Genomic DNA, 23,113 nt, shown 5'->3' with positions numbered 1-23,113 from the left:
ACACCAAAAACGTGTGTGATTGGCACCCTTTTCTTCCATGTTTCTCTATCGGTTCCCCCAAAGACCCCAAAGGTAAGAGATTTCTAATAAAAAACAAATTAAGGAGCATTTCTAAAGAGCAGGTCATCTCCCCAAACACATATGCCCACACAGACACACACACACACACACACACACACCCCTGCAGCATGGCCCTGATATATTGGTTGGAGAGATAATGTTTGAGAACCACAAAGCTTATCATCCAGATGGCTTTTGGTCAACAAAGATAGCCCAGAAGCTGCTGTTTGCAAATGTTATCTATAGTTTGCATTTCTTTTCACATTTGGCACCTTGGGACCCATAGGCTGAGGAAGGAAGTAGATGTAGCAGCTGCTATGTAAAGTCTTGACACAGACCTGTTTAGCACAGCTGAATGCTATTTCTGGTCAGGCCGGTCGACCTTTCCAGTTAGGATAGTCCTTATAGCAATCTTCTCGTGAACTTCAAGCCTTCTCCAAACCTGCTGTCCCCTGGGCTTTTCATCACCTACTCCCCTTAAAGGGCTTTCCTCTTAATTTCCCTCAAAGGCACAAAGTGGCAGGTCAAGTCCTGCCCAAACTTGAAGAGAAGGTAACAGTGGAACCCTAATCAATGAGTGAGAGCTTGTAATGACTGTAGTAACTCAGGACCAAGTGAGAGCCCTCATTATGACATGCTTTTTCTACGGAGAAGCTGCTGCTCTGTGATTCCGACTGCTCCAAGAGAGTGACCAGCTTTCTCCATTCTTGGTGTCCACCCAGCTCTCCCACCAGGCCTGTGAACCTAACCGGTGCACTAATCTGCATATAGTTGGTATAAGATAAATACTGTGCAGTCACTGATTCCTCTTTAAAAATCTAACAGGGATGTAGCCACCAGTTACAATCATTTTACCAACCAAAGATATACCAACCTGCACTACTGAGGTTTTAGAGGGCATAAAGTCTATTTCAGGGATGTCCATTATATCACAATGACCAGAAATAATATAATCCCAAAGGTGTACCTCATGCCAATTCTTTTTCTTCTGGCAGGCATGGACCCATGCTGGCATCCTCTTAAAACACAAATACAGCTTCCTGGTGGGATGCGCCTCAATCTCAGATGTCATAGCTCAGGTAAATATGGTCTGGGTGTCAGAGCTCTTGGAGCCCTTTTCTGATGAGTGACAGACTCACGGACAGACTCCATTCATTCACTCTGTGCTATGTTCCTGCATTACTCAAATCAAACGTGGGCTTCAGTAAATGTTTTTGAAACAAATGAGAAAATGAGCCTCCTGTGATACAAGTGTGTGTAATCTTGCTAGAATTAAGGTGTTAGGAAGTTAAATTCAGTATCAGAGGTTCTAACCTTTATTTTTAAAGAGCTTGCATGTGGAATAACTAAAAAGCCACAGGTGGGCATTTTGGGGTCATCACAGGGTCGCTGTGCACTTGGCTGCATGGACACTCGGCGCTGTGTGTGGCCTGTTGCTCGGTTCTAGAGAGAGCTCTTAGGAATTCTTCTTAAATGTTGTTGCCCACGTTGCTGCCACACAGGGCTGCCATCCTCGCATCATCTCCCCACATTTAAAAGAACCAGGCAGTCAGATGCTGCTTGAGAAGGAGCCTCATTGCACTTTCTGCCGAGTCCAGTTCCCTGGGGTCTGGCACCAGCCCTGGTTTTCCGTTCTCTGTCCTTTCTTCTTCCACCAAGGATACCACATGAAAAATTTCGGCAGAAAATTAGATTTAATTTCTGTAATCTATAAATTAGACTTAGCTCCTTCCCTCGGGGGTTTAGGGGAATGATTTCTTCGTGGTAGAGGAGGTGAGACTGATTTCTACGCTCCCCTCCCAATCCTCCCTTCCAGCCCGTGAACATTCCTGGTTTTCCCCTGGTGTACACGCTGGTCCTTGAGCCATCTTTTTAAAATAACCTCCTGTTAAACTGTCAGTCCCTCCCTAAAGACCAAGAGTTAAATCTCCCGGTTAATTGCATCTGCTCCATGGATCACAATTGAAAGTAATTTAAATTCATTTCCGCCAGCACTGTGTGTGCCTCGTGCATACCCACGTGCGTGTGAACCTGCAGCCGTTTTCCTCCTCAGCTGTAAACCTGGTCCTGGCCCTGGCCTGTTGGGAGGGCTCCCAAGTTCAGAATAAATGTGTCTGGTTAGTAGGAGCCATGGAAGCTGGATTCAGTTGGCATCTGGCTTCTGTCTATTTCTGGTGAAGTCGTTATTTTAAACCGTTATTGTGTAGTTTGAGTTCCTAACACAGTATGGTTGGGGGAGTAAATTTGATTTTTGTTCTTAAGTCTTTTACCCCCACCCCCACCCACCCTTCCACCCTCAGCTTCATTCCTCTTATTACCTGATAGCATTTGTTAATTACTGAATTTGATAGTGAGTAAATAGATCCTAGGCAAAGTCCTTTGAAATACTACTATGGCATAGATAGCAAGTAATCACCAGTGATAAAAGGAAAATAGTTGCTAATGCTTTGGATTGCAGTGGTAACTCCTATTTTTTAAAAAATTTTTACTAAGTTAATTGATTTCACACGGTAGTACAAAAAAAGCCTCTTGGTTTGGTTCAAACACACAATGCTTTTCTGTGCCACTATTATTGTAATAGCCATATGTTAAAATTATATTGCCAAGGGATTTATGAAAAATATTGCTGTGTTTGTTTAATATCACAATCACCTGGCCGTCCCTCGCTTTCTCAATATCAAAATGAGAATTCTCTTGAGGTTGGTTGTTGGACTTCCCTGGGATCTCCAGCCCTTTAACCTTTCTGCTGTCATCAACCCTCGCCTTCTTTTTAAAAAATTTTTTAATTTAGTGATTGATTTGAAAGAGAGAGAAACATCAATTCGTTGTTCCACTTATTTATGCATTCATTAGTTGATTCTTGTATATGCTATGATCAGGGATCAAACCCGCAACCTTAGCATATTGGGACGACGCTCTAACCAACTGGGCTACCTGGCCTGGGCAGCACTTGCCCTCTGAAGTCAGCTAGATCCCACGGATCTGGTCACACACCTGAGAGCCACCCTAGAGCATCCCTTCTCATCACCAAGTCTTTTCAGTTTTAACCCTAGACTTTTTTTTCCGTACCCTCTTCTCCCCATCTCTGCTGTGCTCGCCCTGGTCCGAGGGATCACCCCTGTCACCAGCACTACCTGAGACACGTCCTAACTCTCCTCCTTTCTGCCCTGGCTCTTCTCCATCCTTCCCCCCTCAGCCATGGTGATCTGTTCTCAGTGAAATTCCAGCCACCTCACCCCCTGCCTGGAACCTGCTTTAAAATCGCTTCCTGGTGTTCATGAGATAAAAGCCAAAGTCCTGATCATGGCCTGCATGGGGCTGAAGACCCATGGTCCCCGCTTCCTCTCCAGCGGGCACTGGCCTCTTGTCCCCTTGCTCTCGGCACTCCAGCTGCAGGTCCTCCTTTCTGGACCTCGGTGTGGCCCAGCCCCCTCCCACTGGGGTCTTTGCCCGGATCCCTCTGCCCAGAAGGTAGTGTTTGCCTCAATTCTCTCCGCCTCCCTTGACTCCCCACCTCCCCCCTCTGCTTCTGCTGAGGCAGTAGGTCTCAGACACACTCCACTTGGGGCGCCCTCCCTTACCCCACAGCCTGGCTCTCTAGCCACCATCCTCGTTCCCTCTCAGGCCTTGTCACAGTGTGTCAGCGGTCGCTCGCTGGCATCATTGTTTGATCAACATTTCTGTCTTCTCCACCAGACTGTCAGCTCCAAGATTACAGAGCCCGGGACTGTGATTTATCGCTGACTCCTCAGAACCTAGTATGGGGCCAGCACATAACAGGCTCTCACTGGGAAAACCCTCAGCACTGAGACAGTAGGTTTCCCTCAGAAAATAATCCAACATTCTTTGACGGCTATGTCAGATTCAAAATCGTATTTCTGGATTGAAACGCAAAGGCTCAGGGGCTGTTTTAAATTGATAAATGATACAATCTACCATGAAAGATGTGAGGGCTATGATAAGTATTGGACCACATGGCACCAAGTCATTAAAAAGATGGGAGAGACTGACGAAATCTTCACCTTGACCTCAGGAGCACTGCTGGCTGAATGCAGCCTCCTGCCCCTCCACCCCGCTCTAGCCCACCGTGCTCCTCAGACCATTTTCTTGTCATCTCCACACTTATGTCTGTGCCTGTGGCTCCCTATTCCTTCAAGTCCAGATCCTCCTTTTTGGTCTTGCATGGCCGTCCTGATGGCCCCAGAAGCCTTCCTGGACTTGGCAGAGAAAGGATTGGCCTTCACCTATTCATTTTTCATGCAAGCTTTAAATTTCTAAATTTGATCATCTCAGTTTTCACTGTAGGTTTGCATGTGTCTGATGTTATGCTTGCTGTAGACATACTAGTCTGAGTTTTCATGTTAGGGCGCCTTAAATGCCCCTAATTCATTAGTGAAATATGTGGGCATCTTGGCCCCAGCACAAAACTCTCAATCTTCTGATCCAAACACAATGGATTCTTCACAAGGTTTCCCCAGTTGGTCTCTGCAGTTTTTAGTCAACAGGATAGTTGTTCTACTGGGAAGCAACAGTCATGGCGACAGCCATGGGCATCTCTGCTTTTGCCTTTGGACTCTGCTGTATCCTGGAAGAGCATGAGCATGCGTGTGGCTTTGAGTGCCACCCCAACCTGTGTCTGCTCACATCATGTGTGCTTCGAGCAGCCTGGTGTGTCTACTCAGCCATGCAGTACCTCTGTCTACCCCTCTAAGGGCATCTGTGCTGGAGTCTGATCCATTTAGTGGGTTTGAAACTACAGCCTGGGCACAAGTGCCAGTCTGTGCTATGAGCAAATTGCCTGTATAGATAACACTTTTATTTCGTTCAGAAGAGTTTCTCTGGACCACCTTGCTTTTCTGTGGTCACTATGGCAATGAGTGGGCTCATTCAATGGATCATGCTCAGCCTCCAGCTTCATTTTTACCTTTCTGTCATCACGGATTTCTTGATAATGCAGTGATTGGGATAAGCCTCCTTTGGTCAGGATCACTCAGTGGTGGTGTATTTTACATGCCTGTCATTTGGTGGATATTTGGCTATTAAGGTTGGTGTAACTCAGGGCTATCCCCCCCTTGCCCATTACCCAACTTTTACACTCAGTACACCTCAGTGGTCTTCTGAACGTGTGAGTCCCAGGACTCTAGACGGAGGCTGGGTTGCTTTGCAGATTTCTGCAGGACAGGGAGGTTAAGTATATTATTATATTTGTGTTAGAGACTTTATTATTACTTATATCCCTCTTGCCTATTTTTTACCAATTCCATTTTTATAAGTTAATATTTTAAACTTAGCTTGTTTTATAATAACTAATATGGGTGCTTTTGTAGCACTTTTAGTGAATTCCATCTTATAAATGCTAATGTCTACTTTTCTGTATACTGTCATTGATCACCACTGAGTGTGTGTGTGTGTGTGTGTGTGTGTGTGTGTGTGTGTGTAAAGTAACTTAGGTCCTCAGGTGTGGATTATATGTGCACTTCAGTATCCAGCCTCAGAGGGAAAAGCTCTAATGTATCTTTTGGGGTCTGGGAAGCCAACATTTGTAGATATTTTTTAGCAGTAGCCTTAACCAGATGTGCAGTTGCCTTCAAAGAATCCTGGTGGTGAATGTGACAATGATCGTGTGCTCGCCCTGTGACTCCCAGGCGTCTGGCCCTGAGTCCCGCCAGAGCAGCGTGGAGCCGCAGCCCAATTTCTTCCTCTTTCTCATCGACACGGAGGTTTCCGCTCCGAAATCAGCCTCCTCCGGGTGCGGGCAGTCGGGCCGTGCCTCTTGCTTGGTGCTGTCCTCCCCCCTCTGACCCGTTCTCGCCTCCCTTCGCAGGTCGTTTTCGTGGCCATCCTGCTGCACAGCCACCTGGAGTGCCGGGAGCCGCTGCTCATCCCGATCCTCTCCTTGTACATGGGCGCCCTGGTGCGCTGCGCCACCCTGTGCCTGGGCTACTACCGGAACATCCACGACATCATCCCCGACCGCAGCGGGCCCGAGCTGGGGGTAGGTCCTCAGGGCCCCGGCAGCCCGCCTGTGCACGGAGTGGGATCGTGTCACCCCGCACGCTCGCTGATGTGTCAGGGGCCGGGGAGTGTCCACAGGACAGGCAGGTGGGGAATTCATGGCCCCTGGAGGTGGAAGCCATCTCAGGGGTCGCTCTCCAGCCTCCTCATCTCTGTGAGACTGGGGCACGGAGCAAGTCAGGCCGAGGAGTTCATACAGCGTTGATGGTTTTCTTACTCTGTATTGTCAAAAGTAAGTCAGTCTACAGTCAACAAAGACGTTAACCCCATGGTACCTATGAACTCACACTTGATTATGTTTCATTTACACCAGATATCCAGGCTTTGTTCCTACTTTCTATGTTGGCCAAACACAGTTGCTCATTCAGGTACCTTCTGTGGAGTGAGGGGCATTTAGGTACCATAGGGAGACAAAGAAAATTTTAAAATATGATATCTACTGTTAAGCAGCTTTACGTCCCATTTGGCAGGTAAGACCAGTACAGAAGCAACAGACGTGAACCCAAGACAGTACATAGATGCAGTGAGAACACATAAGGCACTGATGCCGAGAGGGGGAAGCTGGTGATGTGGCCGAGACACCTCCCCGATGGAGGCAGAGCTGGGCTGAGATGCCTCCCTGGTGGAGGCAGAGCTTAGCCCATGCTTCGAAATTTGAGTAAGATACAAGCAGGGTACAATCTTACACAAATGACCAAAGCTTCCTTTTCAGCATAGGTATTCAGTGTCTGCTTGTATGTATGCTGATCTTTCCTCTCCATTGTATTAGACATCATTTGGATTTATTTCCATCTGGCTATAAGGCAGATGTGCGTGATTATATGTAGCCCTGAATAAATCACCACACTCCACCCCTGACCCCACCTCTGACCACATGTTACTTTTGTCGTGTCAGAACATTAATTGGATTGCTCACTTACCTCAGTCCCAGGTCAGGCCACCAATAAAACCTGACCTAGTTATTTCCGTCCCAAGGACATCCACATCAAATTGGTCTTGATGGGAGCACACTTCATCTCTTAACATGCAGCCACCAGCAAAGGGAAATGAACAAAGTGGCTGAGACGGTCCCCTGATGTAACTTATACTGTCATGAAGAATATAAACTGAAGTTAAATAGCGAAAGCCAGGCTAGAGGTAGCACACATCTCTGCTCTAGAATTCTCAACAAATCACATTTTCCTTACCATGCTTTTATTTTACTTACGCTTCTGAACCTTTCCGTGACTTCCATTAGAGCTTTGAGAATAAGGACCTCTGTAGGAAGTGTGTATACGGCCCAAATAATCAGGCACGTTTGTGAGCTGATTCCAAAATACTTTTTAAAATTATAATAATTTTTTACTTTTAAGAGTTACCCCTTGGGGGTGGGGGCAGGCAGAAGAGGGTAAACGGGATAAATGGTGACAGAGGGAGAACAGACTTTGGATGGTGAGTGTACAATACAATATACAGATGATGTATTATAGACTTGGACACTTGAAACCTATATACTTTTATTGACCAATGTAACCCCAATAAATTCCATTTCAAAAAAAGAATAATAATAAAAAATAGTTACTTCTTACTGACATCGCTTCTAGCGCAGTCAGCTTGGTGATTTTAAACAAAAACTAATTTCCAACTTGTTTCTCAGGCCATGGCATTGGTTTCTGCCTGGGTTAGAGTTGCCCTGTGTGGAAAATAGTGGTTTGGCTCCCTCAAGGCTAAATGTGTGTTTTGATTTTACAGTAGCTTGCCAACTTGTCTGAGTTCATTTTATTTTCACTGTACATTTTATTTTAATTCAGCTTGGCTTGTCTACAGATGCTTTTCTTTATATTATTTTTGAGTATAGTGAATTGACTCATGATTGACACCAAAAGGAAAGGCTTTGACTCCGAATTGTTCTTCCTGTCTGCTTCTAGAGTTTAGTGAACTTTTACCTCCATTTGTTCTTTGTTTTCACCTTTATTTATTTATTTTTTCCATTGCCATTTATCCCCTCTATGCCCTCTTCCCCCTCCCCCTACCCCACCCCTGCAATCACCACAGTGTGATACATATCCATGAGTTCGCTCCCTTTTTTTTCCGTTTTTGCTCAATTCCTCCACACACACCCCAAGATCCGCCCCCCTCCCCGCCGCCCCCCAGAGCCATGTGCCTGTTCTCCTCTATGAATCTGTCTCTACTTTGCTCGGTAGTTCAGTTTGTTCATTCAGTTCCACATATGAGTGAAATCAGGTGGTACTTGTCTTTCTCTGGCTGGCTTATTTCATGCCTCTATTTCTTGACGCAGGGAGATGCAACAATAAGAAAGATGCTGAGCTTCTGGTGGCCGTTGGCTCTTATCTTGGCCACACAGAGGATCAGCAGGCCTATCGTCAATCTCTTTGTTTCCCGGGACCTTGGTGGCAGCTCTGCGGCTACAGAGGTAGGGTGATTTCTGGGGATGTGGGCACTCGTTGTCATCTTGTAAAGAATGGGGGCGGGGGAGGTGGAGAGCAAATTTGTTTCCAGTTTGTCTTGAGAGCACAAGTAATTCTGTGATAATAAATTATGTGACACATTCACACTAGGAAGCCATGAGCATCTCATTTGGTGACTTAGAATCATTTCATTTTATATCTTTATGAGTACAAAAGAAAACATCTCATTCATGCCCCTCAATGACCATATGAGGAAACTGAGGCAAGGCCACATGGTTTAGGACACAAAACTAGCAAGAAGCTGGGCTAGTATTAGAATCCAGATTTTCCGACTCTGGCCCAGGGGCCCCTCCATTTTTCCATGGAGTCAGCATGATGCCCCTTCACTGTAGCTGCAGAGGATAGTGGAGCAGCCCAGGCGGCTGCAGAAGTGGAAATACCCAGGTTCAGGCCCGATGCTTCCATTTGGACCATCTGCTGTTTTTTCTCTGCCCTCCTGCACACACCACCCAACCCTTCGTGGCTGTATGTGCTCGTTGGCAGTCTGCCCTCCTCCAAACGGGGAGCTCACTCACGACTCAAGAAATTTACCTGGAAACTGGCAGCTACTCCAGAGAAAGAGTCAAATCCCCTTTTCCATCTTTCAAGTATGGTGTGAACAAATAGAATGACTTCATTTGTTTCCTCGGCCGCCGCCCTCTGAGAAGGAATTCTGTCTCTGGAACGGCTGATCCTTCGGGAAGGCTGGTGGCTGCTCCTCAGGGCCTCCTGTTTACACATCTCCCTGCCTGCGCTGTCAGCATGTCTCCAGCCCGGGGTCTCCTGCCAGTTTCCATGTCCTGGGAAGCAGCTCATGTTGGCTTGGAAAGAGGAGCACATAAATCACAAGCAGAACGCCTTCTCTTGCCTGTTTGTTCCTGGATTTTGTGTATTGAGTCATATCATCTTGGGTGGCTTCTGGAACACAGCGCTGTTTTACTTAAATACCGGAGTCTAAGTTGCCCAGTAAAAAGTATGTGACCCCATCACCTGTGTGCTAGAACTCCATCTTCCCCTTAAAATAAACAAGGCAACCTTGTATATTAGAGCCATTTCTCAAGTGACCTCAATGGCATAGAGGCTCTGCATGTGGGGTACAGAATGGACGTTTATTGATCACCTACTTACGTGTCGGCATTTGTGCACATTTCGTTGACTCCCCACAACCCTGTGCGATGGGTGGGTGGTGTTATTGCCCTGGTTCCGCTGGGGGAGCAGAGGGGGAGGCCTGGCAGGTTCATGCTTCACACAGCTGGTAGGTGAGAAAGTGGAGGTTTGAAAACGGGCCCGCCTAATTCCAGGACCCTTGTTCCTTCCCCACAGCTGGCGTGGCTGTTATGTTAATTAAAATCGGTGAAGCCTGCTCTCCTTTGCTCCCTAGCTAGAGAGTTGGAGTCGGCCACAACGTAGGGTTAGATGCTTTTTCTTCATTTCCTTCCTTGTCATTCACAGAAGGAAAGAAACCTACTTTCATGGAAGAACATGTTTGACTTCCTGTAAGAAAAAGTTATTTCGTCTTCTTAGATTAAAAATTGGGCCATGGTGCCTGAACAGATTGGAAGTGAGTTGACTCAGAGGAGAGAGTACAAAAAGCCATCAACAAATGTGTACCATCAGTCGCTCTGAAAGACAGAATGGAGGCATAGATAGTCCTTGCCAAAGACTATCTAGAGAGCAGAGAGGGTTCAGAATCACAATTTGAGACTCAAGAATTGGGCTGGATTAGAGGGTTTGGTTTCGCTCTATGGAAAGAGCAAAGATTCTGGAGTCTGGACCTGGGTTGAAATTTTGGCTTCTTGAACCAGCAATCTGGACTTGGACCTGTTTCTTGTTCGATTTTCGTTAAAACAAGACCCATGCCCCTGGCCTCAGGTGCTCTCCCAGGGCCACAGTGGAGCACCTGCCCCTTCCTCCACTGACCAGGCCATCCTGTGGCTAGCTGATGCTTGTCACCCATTGTAGAGTGACTTGTTAGCTACGGTCACACCTGAGACAGCTTGCTTTGTCACGTGGCAGATGGCACCTACTGGAGATGCTCTCTATGCATGCCGATGGTAACTGCTGGCTCTTCCTCTTACAGGCAGTGGCAATTCTGACAGCCACGTACCCCGTGGGTCACATGCCATATGGTTGGTTGACGGAAATCCGTGCTGTCTACCCTGCTTTTGACAAGGTGAGAACCCATGCCTTGTGATATCTGAAACACACTCTATAAATTAGTATTTGATAGACAGGGATCTCTGGTGAGGAGCACTTTGATGTTTCCCAATCTTACCTCCCTTGGGAAGGTTAATGCGGTGTTGGGGATATCAAAGGTAATTGTGGAATATTTCCCTCAGAAAATAGCAGAGGCAACTTGAAGCTTACCTTTCTGCTGAGCCTATAATGCCTCTCCAAACTGATGTTCATGTTTAGGTTAATCCTATTGAGAAATTGTTTGCAAAAGGGAAAATATACTCTCAAAAAAATTAATACATTGGATTTTGTTTCTATGGATTGTTCTTTTAGTTAAATAATACTTACTGATGTCATAGCAGATGTGAAGGTACAGACAGGAGTGTGTGCTTGAGCTCAGAAGCTTGCGGAAGGCTTCGCGTGTGGGGCACATGCACGCAGAAGTTTTCCATGCAGCTGGCTGGGGTCCATGCTGGTCTGGGTGCAGCAGACTCATTGCAGCTGAAGGTCTCTGCTGACAGCAGCTCTGTGGTCCTGCTGCTGCTGACACAGCCCAGGGAGGCACTTAACCCTTTGGATATGTAGCCTTTGGCTGAGTCAAGACCATCCTATAAATGTCTGTTTCATTAAGCTTAATTATTTGAACCTAAAACTTTTTACCCTAAAACAAATGTCTAGCAAAACAGACCCCTAAAAAGACAGTGTGCAAAGCTTTAAAATAAAAGTAGGCAAGGAGCACTGTTCCTGATACTCTTAATACTCTTGAATTTCTACAGAACTGGCACAGAGCCATTGCCAATGTCATTTTATCTTCTTTTTTAAATCTATTTTCAAATTACAGTTAAAATACAATGTTATAATACTTTTGGGTGTGCCCCATAGTGATTAGACATTTGTATACCTTAAGAAGTGATCACCAATATCAATTTATCTTATCCCAGCAAGAGCCCTGTGAAGCAAGGAGAGGAAGCCTCTTTGCCAGGGTCTCCAGCAGATCACCTGCCTCTATTCCCACACCCATAATCACCCTTGAATAGCAACTCACCTCAAAACACTCCTTGGATTGCCGCCGCCACACAGCCTCACGAGAGATAGGGCAGTGGGGGTGTTGCCCGGAACTCTTTACCAGGCATGGAGTTCCCTCAGTAGACCATTGGTTGGACCCTCCACCTAGTGCAAACATTCTTTGCAACGTCAGGATGCAGGGCATCTCTTAGAAAAAGCATTTGATTTCTGCTTCCCAGGCCTTTGAGTGTGGACTTCAGAGGCATGAGTCACTCGCGGGAGAAAGCGGACAGTCTGTGTTTAAGTGGGTTTCACCCAGTCTAGAAATCACTGTTTTCATTTCAAGGAACATGTGTATACAAGTAAATCCTAGAAAACCAAAGTGGACCTAAGTCGTCTTGCTAAATTTCTAGCTCTTGGAAAATAAGATTATATAATAAAGCTTGATGAGAATAGCAGGTATTGAAGTGTTAGAACCTCCTATCCTTGAAAGTCTCATCTGAAATTGTTTTCGACTCCCTTGAAATAATAAAACTTAACAATACACTATACAGTTTCGCTAGGAGCATCCAAGAACAACATTGTTTTATTCATGATCACAATGGTTAGGCGCTATGAGAAAATTTCTTTAACGAGCGTACCTCTAGCCAGAAGCTGTAGGTACTTGCTCAGAACCCTTTTTGAAACCCCACCCATTGTTTCCAGGCGTTCCACTGAGCAGCCCCAGCCATTCGTGGGAATGCATCTATTCACCCGATCTCAGACACCTCTGTGTGGACTTCCAGAATTCGCCACACTGACAGTTGAAATCCTTAGCCTCTTTGTGGGTTGCAGAATAAGAGATTTAAATTTTCTCATATAACTTCTGATGGTTCTAGCTCAATATTGAACTGGGAGAGTTTTCTCCTTGCATGCATTCTCTCTAATGTTCAGTTATCATCTGCCAAAGAGCATGTTTCTGAGCAGATTGGGCAAACAAAACAAAGCACAGATACCAGTCTAATGATACATGCTCATTTATTCTAACTCCATGTGCAGAAATATTAGCTACTTTAAAAATAAAAGTGCCCCTGAAGGAGCCGTGGCACGTGACTGTCACCACAGCGACATGTGCCTAATTCTTCCCAGGGTGGCCACTTTCTTGCTCAGCCCACCAGGCACCACTCCCACAGATCCCTGGGGTGGGTGGATATGTACGGATGTCCTACCCACTGTGATTTGCACTTTGCCGGGGCAGCAGTCTCTCATTCAGAAAAGCAGATACGCTTTAGAGACTGGAAATAAGACAATGTCAGTTCATCCACTGTCTGTGCTGGTGGCGTCTGTAAGGGGAAGGGATTGGAGAGATTGCCTTAGCCTCTGAAGTCAAGGAAGCATCAATAGCTCTTTTCCAAGTGGAACCTGTAATATCTCTGCATGTATGTCTTTCATCAGGCTGGATGCGGAGTATGTTTGCATTAGTCTGCTCTGGGACTAATTGGATCCCTAACAAGGCAAGAATTATTCTTCTCTGCTGGTTTCCAGGCACTCGTTTGGACTGGGTGATGGGCATGCTTAGCAGTGGCACTGGGAAGGCCTCAGCAAGGCTCAGATTCAGGGATGTGTAATTAAACAGCTGAGCCATCTGCATTATTTACTTAAAATTCATTTTAACAAAGGATTTTGAGCACTGTTTATACTCAGGAAAGATTGTGCTGAGTTGCAGGAGCTAAAGAGATGGGTGGGATACACAGCCCTTTATCTCAGAGAGCGAGCCTACACCTCACGGGGCTTTGACACAAGCCCCTGAGTACAGACCAGGATGCCAGATCTGACCTCGGTGGTCTGCACCACAGGAAGAGGCCAGAGGCCCCTAAAAGATTAGAGAGGCTTTAAGGATCCTTGGGCTGTGACGATGATGAGCCTTGAATAAAGGGGTGTGTTTGACGATCAGAAGATCCAACAAGAGAAGGAGTAACAGAAGTACAGAAACCTGGAAGCACGTAGTGTGTTAGAGGAAGAGCAGGAGGTTCCCTTTGGGATTCAGGTTGAAAAATCACGGCAGGGAAGTGAGTGTGGGTCAGGGCAAGCAGGGCCTTGAATGGCCAGTCCAGCTTACAACCCATTTGGTGGGGAGGAAGGGCCAAAGGTCACAGAGCAGGGCCATGGCATGGCATTCAGGTAGATGCCCACAGTGGCCAGGAAGGGGCACACAGGGCCGAAGCCAGGGGCTAGCTAGGTGGGCACCCAGCACCAAGGGGCGGGGACTGATTCAGGAGATACCGCCTGGTGTTTGGTCTGCAACTCCCTCTGGTTACTGTTCACATCCAGAAACCTAACAGCTGTCTGAAGGAGAGACTCAAAGTGACAGCCATTTTCCAAGCTGTCACCTGAAATCTATACTTTAGACACATCAAATAGAACACAAATGAGATGCTCTTTAAGATGCATGTGTGGTCAATCAAAGATGCCTGGAGCCTGGTCACCATTGTCTCTTTCTTCCCCCTAGAATAACCCCAGCAATAAGCTGGTGACCACGAGCAGCACGGTCACAGCTGCCCACATCAAGAGGTTCACGTTCGTGTGCATGGCCCTGTCGCTCACGGTAAGGAGAGAGACCCCCACCCCGTTTTAGTTTTTGGAAAAGGAGAAGTGGTTATTTTAAAGGGAGACATCGTATATTCCATAATGTGACGTTATGCTGGATGAATTAACGTCTTTGAAACATTTCATCCCAAAATATGAACGATTGTTGTTTGAGGAAGTCATTGAATCCGGGAACAAAGGGTCGTCAGTGTTTCTTGGGACTTCTTATGTGCTGAGGAAAGGCAGACTTTGCCTTTAATCGTACTCTTGTCTTGCTGCATAATTTCCAGCCCGTTTTTAAGCATCCAGAGTCAACCGTATTACCATCCGTGCCCCTTTTCCAAGCGTAATTGGTGATATTTTGATTTCCCTGGTAAATTTCCTAATTACGTTGATGTTGATGTATCCTGCTTATTTGGTCTCCGTTCCACGCGTATTGATGGAGCACCTACTGCATCCCAAGGGCTGTGCCCTCTTCCCAGACACAGCTGTGAGCAGGCGTGGGTCACACAGCCTTAAACACACAGCCGCACATGGTTCTTCAGGCCCGCGGCAGTCCAGAGGTAGAACATGGTGTTCAAAAACACGGAGAAAATACTTACGCACGCTGTAATCCAACGCACATGGTACATAATTTAAGGTTGTTTATGACACCAACAGTAGCAAAAAACCAAGAACAAACACATACTATTTATAAACAAACTTACACTGTGGACTGTGCCCTTTGGATGGAGACGAGAAGCGAAGCAAAAGAAACGCAGGTCTTTTGTACTGTTCGGCTTTCCCTTGTGGTGGTGGTCGCGTTGCCTGTTGAGTCCTGCAGGGATTCCCCGTTTATCTAGCGCGTGAGCATCTTGCCGGAATGCCTGTGTGCAGTTCTCATCGTAGGTGACTGATAACGGGACCTACGGCAGTGAGAAGTGTTCGGTTGTGCTGGCGACAGGGACACAGTAACTGTAGCCCTTCTTACCATCATCACAGAACCATTAAGCTGGATGAATCATGGCAGTGGGCCTTTAAAATCAAGCCCTACATATGTTTTAAACCATTAATGAATCTTTTATTCAAAGTCCACAGGTCTTTGTCGGATCTATTGATCCAACACCTGAATGGGTTGTAACAAGGGCAACACAGGACAAAGAGACCATCGCATAACACCTCTGACAGCCGATGACCTTGCGTTCTCAGCCACCCGTCACTCCAACCCAGCCCCTCCCAGCTGTCTCCCATGGAACTGGGGGAGGGGGTGGGGTGTCAGAAATGTATTCCAGTGCCACCTGACCAGAGGACTTTCTGTTTGAGTCAGGACAGGTTACCCCATGCAACACAGCTCCCCTGTTTGCATTATTTCTCTCTATGCTTTGCAAGTTTTTCCATAATTCTGTAACATATTAGAAAAACTCTGAACAACTGTGAATCTGTTTAAGAGTATTTTAGGAAAAACAGAGAAGTTTTCTGTTCCGGAAACAGACCTCAGCGTTTGGAGACCGTGTTAAATGACTGGGAGTCAAAATTGAGTTGACTGGGATGCCAGGTTCTGTGACTTGGACCTCATAGGAAACTGGAAGCTCTGGGTTGTTGCTGGCTCTGCTACTGAGCATGACCTCCCCTGTCTCCTTTCCTTCTATCAAATCATCTTCCCACTCCTACAGTTGAGTCTGATGGAGAACTTGACCAGATGGTTTAAGGATATTCCATCTCTTCTTCAGCTCTAAAACAAGTACAGGTTTATTTTGACATGACTACTACCTAAGATCTAGAAAAATGTTTTGGTTTCCCATGTAGAGGCTTTATTTATTTAGTTATTCTAATGCTACCATCTGTAACTGGAAGTATCCGAGGGTAGATTTCCACCATAAAAATAGACACTGAGAATCCTCTGTTGGAAAGGACCTTGGCTGTAAACTAGTCAAGACCCATCATATTTTAGGGAAAGAAAGGGCTCAGAGAGGGTGAGTGACTTGCCAGTGTACCAGTTAGAAGCCAGCCTTGCAGGCCGACTCCAGGGCCCACTCCTCTGAACCATGCTCACGCTCAGCGAGCAGGAACAGATGTGTGGCCCAGAGGCGCCGGTCCAGGCACCTGCTGCCATGCCTGAAACGGAGCTTTTGTCAACACTAAAAACAGTAGGATTTCAGTTTGCAGCTTATGAAGTGTCTCACATACATTATTCTTATAGTGATTCAATCAGTTGGTCCAACATCTTGGCTAAAGGAATTGTGATTAAAAAATGTGAGGTTTTTCCCCCCAAATTAAATGTTAAGCTGTCACTATACTGTGTATATACATTTTTATGGCACTTACCATATTTATTCCTTACATCTATTTCTCCTCCAAGGCTGCGAGCTTCCTGAAGTGTAGGGTCTGCGACGTAGTCACCTTTTATCTGCAGGACCCAGCCCCCTGCCTGACATAGAAGGTGCACACACAGTAAAAGGTTAATAAACACGCGAGTCCATCAATACTAAACTGTGAGATAAAGATCAGAAAGGCATCGATGGCATCCTTGTGAGCGACAGTCCCCTTATTTATACTCAGTTTATCCTATTTTTAAAGTTTTAAGAGGCTCTTTATTCTCGAGTCTCTTTTCTTTTTTAATTTTAAAACTTCTTAGTGTCAGGAAATGAACATGGCAGAGGTCGCTGAGACTCCAGAGTGGCACACTTCATGTTTGTTCCAGGGGACAATATTTCATACTGAAGACAAGCTTTCTGAAGGTCCCACAGCTTTCCATGCATCTTCTAGGACTCCTGCACTGTCAGGCTCTGTTCCCTGTGTCTCTGAGAAGAGCTCACCCCATGGGTCCTGCAGACACTCAGAGGGAAGTGCGTACTGTCCTGGACGAAAATCCATCTTCCCGTCAGAACAGGTGCACTCTTAGGCCCTGACATCGTGGGTTCGACCTCTCCCTTTGCCTGTGAAAACATGTGGCTGCCACTTTCAACAGTTAGTGTGTCAGCATGCTACAATACACGCTTTTCCCCTAGCATAGAATTCCTATTTAAATTTAGGGTATTTCCTTCCCCAAAAGTGGGCTCTTCCCTCATATTCTTTCTTATCCAGGATCTTCTTTTGAACCACGGGGCTTCAAGAAAAGCAACAAATGTCCTCTCCCCACTTGGAAGGGGAGGTGGATTTAGGAGTATAGACTAGAAAAGTAACATTTTCCTCTTAGCATCTTTCCTTCACTTCTCCCAGCAGCCTTTAGGACTGTGGGGCAAGCACTTAGTGATTGATGTCCCAGATAACCTGAGGAGTGTTAGGGTTAGAGTTGGGGTTGGGGTTAGGGTTGGGGTTGGGGTTAGGGTTGGGGTTAGGGTTGGAGTTACGGTTAGGATTGGGGTTGGGGTTAGGATTGGGGTTGGGGTGGCATTAGGATTAGGTTTAGGGTTAGGTGGTGGTGGTGGTGGTGGTGTGTGTGTGTGTGTTGCTGTCACTTAAGACAGAGAGTTAAGGGAGCCTGCCTGTATGCCATCAAACTACAGTGCTTCCCACAGGAGGGTGCAAGGTCTGACTTAGGGTGGTGGGCACAGTGCCATATACAGATCCTGTAACATAGAAATCCACACCTGAAACCTATATGATCTGATTAACCAATGTCATCTCAATACATTTAATAGAAACATTTCTTTAAAAGGTTAAAATAGGCTTTCACTCTGGATCTTTCTGAGCTTTGCTTTTTGATGTCAGCGGGTAGTAAAAAGGGAAAGTGTGAATTTGTGCTCAAACCTGAATCTTCTACTCTATTTTTATGGGTTGAATTGTGTCCACCAAAAATTCCTGTTGAAGCCCTAATTCGCAGTACCTCGGAATGTGGCCTTGTTTGGAAATAGGGTTAAGGTGAGATCCTGGTGGGTAAGGTGGTCCCCTCACTCAATATGACTGGTGTTCGTATAGAAGGGGGCATTTGGACATGTGAAGATTAGGGTTATGCTACCAGAAGCCAGGACATGCCTGGCACAGATCCTTCCCTGGTGCCTGCAGAGGGAGCGTGGCCCTGCCCACATCCCCACAACTGTGAGGCAATACTACCAGTTGTTTTAACCACTGTTGTGTGGCACTTCATTATAGCAGCCCTAGCAAACTCATACACTGATGTTTGGGATCTTCTTGCCATTTACAGTGACATAGATTGATTAACCAGACATAACTATTCGAGTGACTTATTTCCTTTTTAAATTCTCCATTTAGTGATTCCAAAAGACATCTCTGTTACTTTATTCCATATTCTCCATGAAATACTCTGAGCAGAGGATTTGCTTAGAAATGTTCTTCATGTGAATTATGTCTTTGTGAATGGCTTTGGGGGAGAGGGGTGTAATTGGCATCATAGCACCCACTAGAAGTACCTGTACTAAATTTAAGTTAATTTGCTTTTTTTCTGCTTTCCATTATTTGAATATTATAATGCACCTCAACCAGGCCCTTGCAGAATCCACTGTTAATATTAACACTGAAAATCCAAAACATGTCCCCAATTTTCAGGGAACAATTTGGCAGCTGGCAGTCACAAACTGTTGTGCCATGAAAATGGCAAAGTAACTCAGCGGGGATTAGCCCATAGACGTCCAGGAATTTTATTTTGTGACTCTCTATGGCTTTTAAAAACAAAAATCATTTTTATTAGTCTCAGCTTAAAGACAGAACCAGTCTAGGGAGCACTTTTCTTCTTACCCAGGGGGCACGTTACAGTGTGTAGGACCCACACCTCGGCTGGATCAGATGCGTAGTCCAGGCCCTTCTGACAATAATCACAATAAGTCGTGGGGGACCAGACATGGCTGTGGTGCTTGTGGCGCCTGAGTTTCCAATTTCAGCACCTGCTCACACCCCCTAAGGGGCGTTGGGCTCTGAACAGGAGCACATTCCTGGTGTCCCGAAGCTCTCTGTGTCTTATTGATTTACATCAGTTCCGCATATGGGGATTCAGCAAAGCCCAAGTCAAACATTTCAAAATAGTTTTTGTAAATTATCTCAAAAACATATCAAGAAACACCCAATTGAAGGATGAACATCAGGCAGTGTGTGAAATGAGCAAGGCAAGGACACACAACACCCGATTAGCATGCTAAGTGGTCATTTTGTATGTTTAATGAAGCCAGAAGCCATTAGACCCAGGAACAAAAGAAAACAATAAAAAACCACCTGGTCCCACAGAAGTATGTCCCTGGCTGACCTCTCCTGGCACTTAGCTGTCACCTACATCTGCAGACAAACTACAGAAGTGACCTGGAAAGGAAAGTTGCTTTTAGCAGATTGACATATGGCCTTTGCTGAAAAACTCTTTTCTTTCTTTTTTTCCCCAGATATATCTTAATTGATTTCAGAGAGAGGAAAGGAGAGGGAGAGAGAGAGAGAGTCATTGATCGGCTGCCTAGCCCGTACCCGGGCATGTGCCCTGACCAGGAATCGAACCCTGATCTCCTGGATCCTAGGTCGACGCTCAATTGCTGAGCTACGCCCAGCCGGGCTGCTGAAAAATTCTTTATTTTTACCTTAATGAGTTTATTACTGCATTTTCAGCTCTGGGTCAGATGGCCCTTCATTTGGGCACAGTGAGTTTAACACCATGAATTGTGCCATGAGATTATTCTGGGGATCTTTTCGGACCTTCTGAACCCAGGGCAAGCTTCAAAGAACCAGTATGCGACGTTGAGAAAAAGCACTCATGGCAAACAATAGTGCCTAGAAAACCTACTCACCTTTCATCAGGTCCCAGGAGGTTTTCAAGGGCCTGTCTCTATTCCTCCCTGGGAGGTGGCACTTACTAAAAAACAACACACAAAAAAAACCAATAAGTTTCCAGAGAGCCGTGGGGCACATGCCGGAGCCATCATCTCTGAACTAGAGACGGGTTCAGATGAACGTCCCTGGGCTCTCATGGCACCTTCCTGCCCTTTTTTATTTTTAAGGATTGAGAAGAGGGTGTACTTTTGGCCCCCAGCTTCCCAAGATAAGCCTTGTTAGGGGGGATTAGGTTGGCCACTGCTGGAAAGGAAGGAGGGTGACATAGTGGCCTGTAGACAGCAAAGCCAATTGTCCCCGTCACACCTTGCCCGCCAGAGACCTTGAGGCCAGGAGGACAATAGATGTCATCAAGGGGTGGAGGCCACACAGAATTTAAGGTGAAGATATTTAGTATTTAAAATATTTTAGGCCCAAAGCGTCAGAATTTTAAGCCCGAGGGCCCGGGCCAGCAGGGGAGGGAAGCGAACAGCGGCCTATCTATGTCTGCGCCCAGGTTATCTCCGCGACACACTGAGACAGTCCCTTTCAGTGAGGGTCAGCTGATCTTAAAATGCAGTTTATGCTGCTCCCACTAGCATGGTGACCCGGCCTCACCTTCCTGTTGCTGACCTCACCCATGAGCTGTCACTCAGCCCCGCAGGGACACCATTCGCCTCATTCGGGCCCTGGCCGCCGTGCCACGCTGACCCTGTGTCTCCAACAAGGACAGCCTGTTTTGAGGCTTTGTTTCTGCTGGGCGGCCCCACCCCCGCGCCGCCAGCCTGCCTTCTCATTGTTCACATTAACCCGGAGAAAATGACTCTCTTGTGCATGGGGGGAAGACAGAAAGGACCAGCGGTAAAGAAACAACTGAAAACTCTCATCTGGCGCCCCTGGGAGCATAGTGTGTGCCCTTTGGACACCCTTAGACATCCCAGAAATATGGAGGGAGCGAGGCTTCTGAGCCCCCAAGGCCCCACCCTTTACCAACAAAGGGACCTGGGGCAAGTCACACAGCCCTTCCAGGCCCTGGTGTCCTTGGTAAAGGAGCAAAAAAATCCTGCCACTCACCCAGGATATTATGAGGGTTGAATGAAATAACCTGTGGAAAGCTCTTGGTGTATAATGACTAGTAAGTTCCTTCCCACCGACCCTCTGCCCTCCCTTCACACTTGTCTCCAGAGCCTCAGTTGACTGGTTTTTTCAGGGAAACTCAGAAGAGATTAAAGCAATTAAGACTGGTCCCCAAATCTCTACCTAAGTCCTCATGATAAAATGACAGTACAAATCCACAGTGCACTCTTAAAACAACTAGCAGATGAAGGAGCACACTAGGATGTTATCAGCAGGTTCCAATTAAAAAAATAAAAGTTTTAATTGTAAAATACACTCTAACATAAAACTTAGCATCTGAGCCATTTCTACGTGTGCAGGTCAGTACGTGCACATTGTTACTATGCCGTCGCCACCGTTCATCCGCAGAGCTCTTTTCATCTTGCAAAACTGAAACTCTAGACCCGTTGAACACTTCCTCCCCATCCCCCTGCTCCCAGCCCCAGCAAGTTCCAGTCTGACTGTTAACAGTCAAGAAAAAGTAAAGGCTAAACAGAAGCTGGATTGGAACCTTTTAAATATTCTCCAAATCACAGTAAGAACAGGAAAGAATTAAACACTCTGCAGGTAGATGGAATGGGCAGAAGTCTGACAGCCAGAGTGCCCTCTGCAGGCTTGGTGCGTGGCACCCCCTGCTGGTTGAAGTGTGTTTTTGCTTTGAATTAATATTTTGCCTTCCTAATAATTGAGTCACTTAGATTAGAAAGGAACAGAGTGCTCTGATGAAGTGTCTGTTGGCAGTTTCATTAAATCTAAATGATAGTTGGGCTGATTTAGTTTTCATAATCTTTAAAAATAACTGATTTTAAAACTACATCTGAAAATGTTAACCATTTACCCTTAGATGTACTATAATAGTGGTTGCGTCAACTCCCTTATGAAAATATTCCAGATAGGTGTGTGACAGTAGTTACGATGGCCCACAAGCCACATTGGGAATATGAGGTACTGTGTAAACACTTTGTAATATGTGTATCCAAGCTTCCTAGCTTAACTGGAAACCAAGCTCTGTTTCTCTCAGTAATGGATGGAGTTTATTCCATCTATTTCAGTCTGATACAATTTTTACCTGCCTGACCTTACATAAAAAGTCACCTGCATCTCCTCACTGTATATTATTGTAATAATAATATATAATGCTATATATTATTATATATTATGTATATATATTGTAATAATAATGATCCTTTCTCATAATGACTTTCTCCTGTGCTTGCTGCGGTTTTCCTGCCCACCCACATGGCTTTTACCCCATTCCTCTGGCCATTACTACAGGCTCACTCCCTGTCTCCCTCTATAATGCTGTTCCCCAGAAAGTGGGCTCATTGGCCATTTTCACATGTTATTTTACACATTAGGCATTTGCACTCTAATAAAATGGCATATTTTCCTTCAAAATTGGAGTTCACCTTGGTTCTAGGAGTGATCCTTATAGACTGCTGTGTCATTCCATAGTGGATGTGGTGACTTCTCCTGAACTCGCTGGTAGTGTTAGGAAGGCTCTAAGAAACGACCCCATCTAGTTCAGTTGACAGTCAGCAAGCGAGAGTGAGAAACCATGGAGAGGACAGGACAAGGGTCCCCAGAGGGCAGCCAGGCCTCCAGCCTGAAGACAGAGATACTCTCATTCACATCACTCTCTCTCCTTCATATCCCACATTGGTCCCTCGTCACATCCTGTTAGCGCTGACTGCAGGTATCTCCAAATTCCACCATCTCTCACCTCCTGGTGACCCAAGGCCATCTCCCCTCACTGTCACAGTAGCCCCTGATGGGACCCCTGCTTCTGCCCTGTCTCCCCTCCCCCCAGTTTGTTCTCACATAGCCGGTCTAAATGACAATCTGTTCACATCACTCTTCTACTCACCACTTCTCATGGCTCTCTGGGAGCAAAGCTGGAGTCATGACCATGACCCACAAAACACTTAATGAACTTCCCCACCCCACGCACCCTGATGCCACCTGTGTACAGCCAGTGCAATTTGATGCTAAGAATCAAAGGCCAA

General features: G+C 46.1%; 1 protein-coding gene across 1 annotated transcript in view; it reads left to right on the top strand.

Annotated features, from left to right (window-relative positions):
- ANKH (ANKH inorganic pyrophosphate transport regulator) overlaps positions 1 to 23,113 on the top strand; it is a 113,324-nt gene that overhangs the window by 79,872 nt on the left and 10,339 nt on the right. The window contains exons 4-8 of the mRNA XM_081131954.1: positions 1,056 to 1,139; positions 5,885 to 6,055; positions 8,354 to 8,488; positions 10,603 to 10,695; positions 14,191 to 14,286. Of these exons, the coding sequence (XP_080988080.1) occupies positions 1,056 to 1,139; positions 5,885 to 6,055; positions 8,354 to 8,488; positions 10,603 to 10,695; positions 14,191 to 14,286 (579 nt within the window). The remainder of the gene's footprint in view (positions 1 to 1,055; positions 1,140 to 5,884; positions 6,056 to 8,353; positions 8,489 to 10,602; positions 10,696 to 14,190; positions 14,287 to 23,113) is intronic.

This window comes from Miniopterus schreibersii, assembly GCF_964146895.1.
Source record: "Miniopterus schreibersii genome assembly, chromosome: 3".
In the NCBI taxonomy this organism is placed as follows: domain Eukaryota; kingdom Metazoa; phylum Chordata; class Mammalia; order Chiroptera; family Miniopteridae; genus Miniopterus; species Miniopterus schreibersii.
The sequence above is the reverse complement of the archived record's forward strand: the minus strand, read 5'-3'. Positions and strand labels throughout refer to the sequence as shown.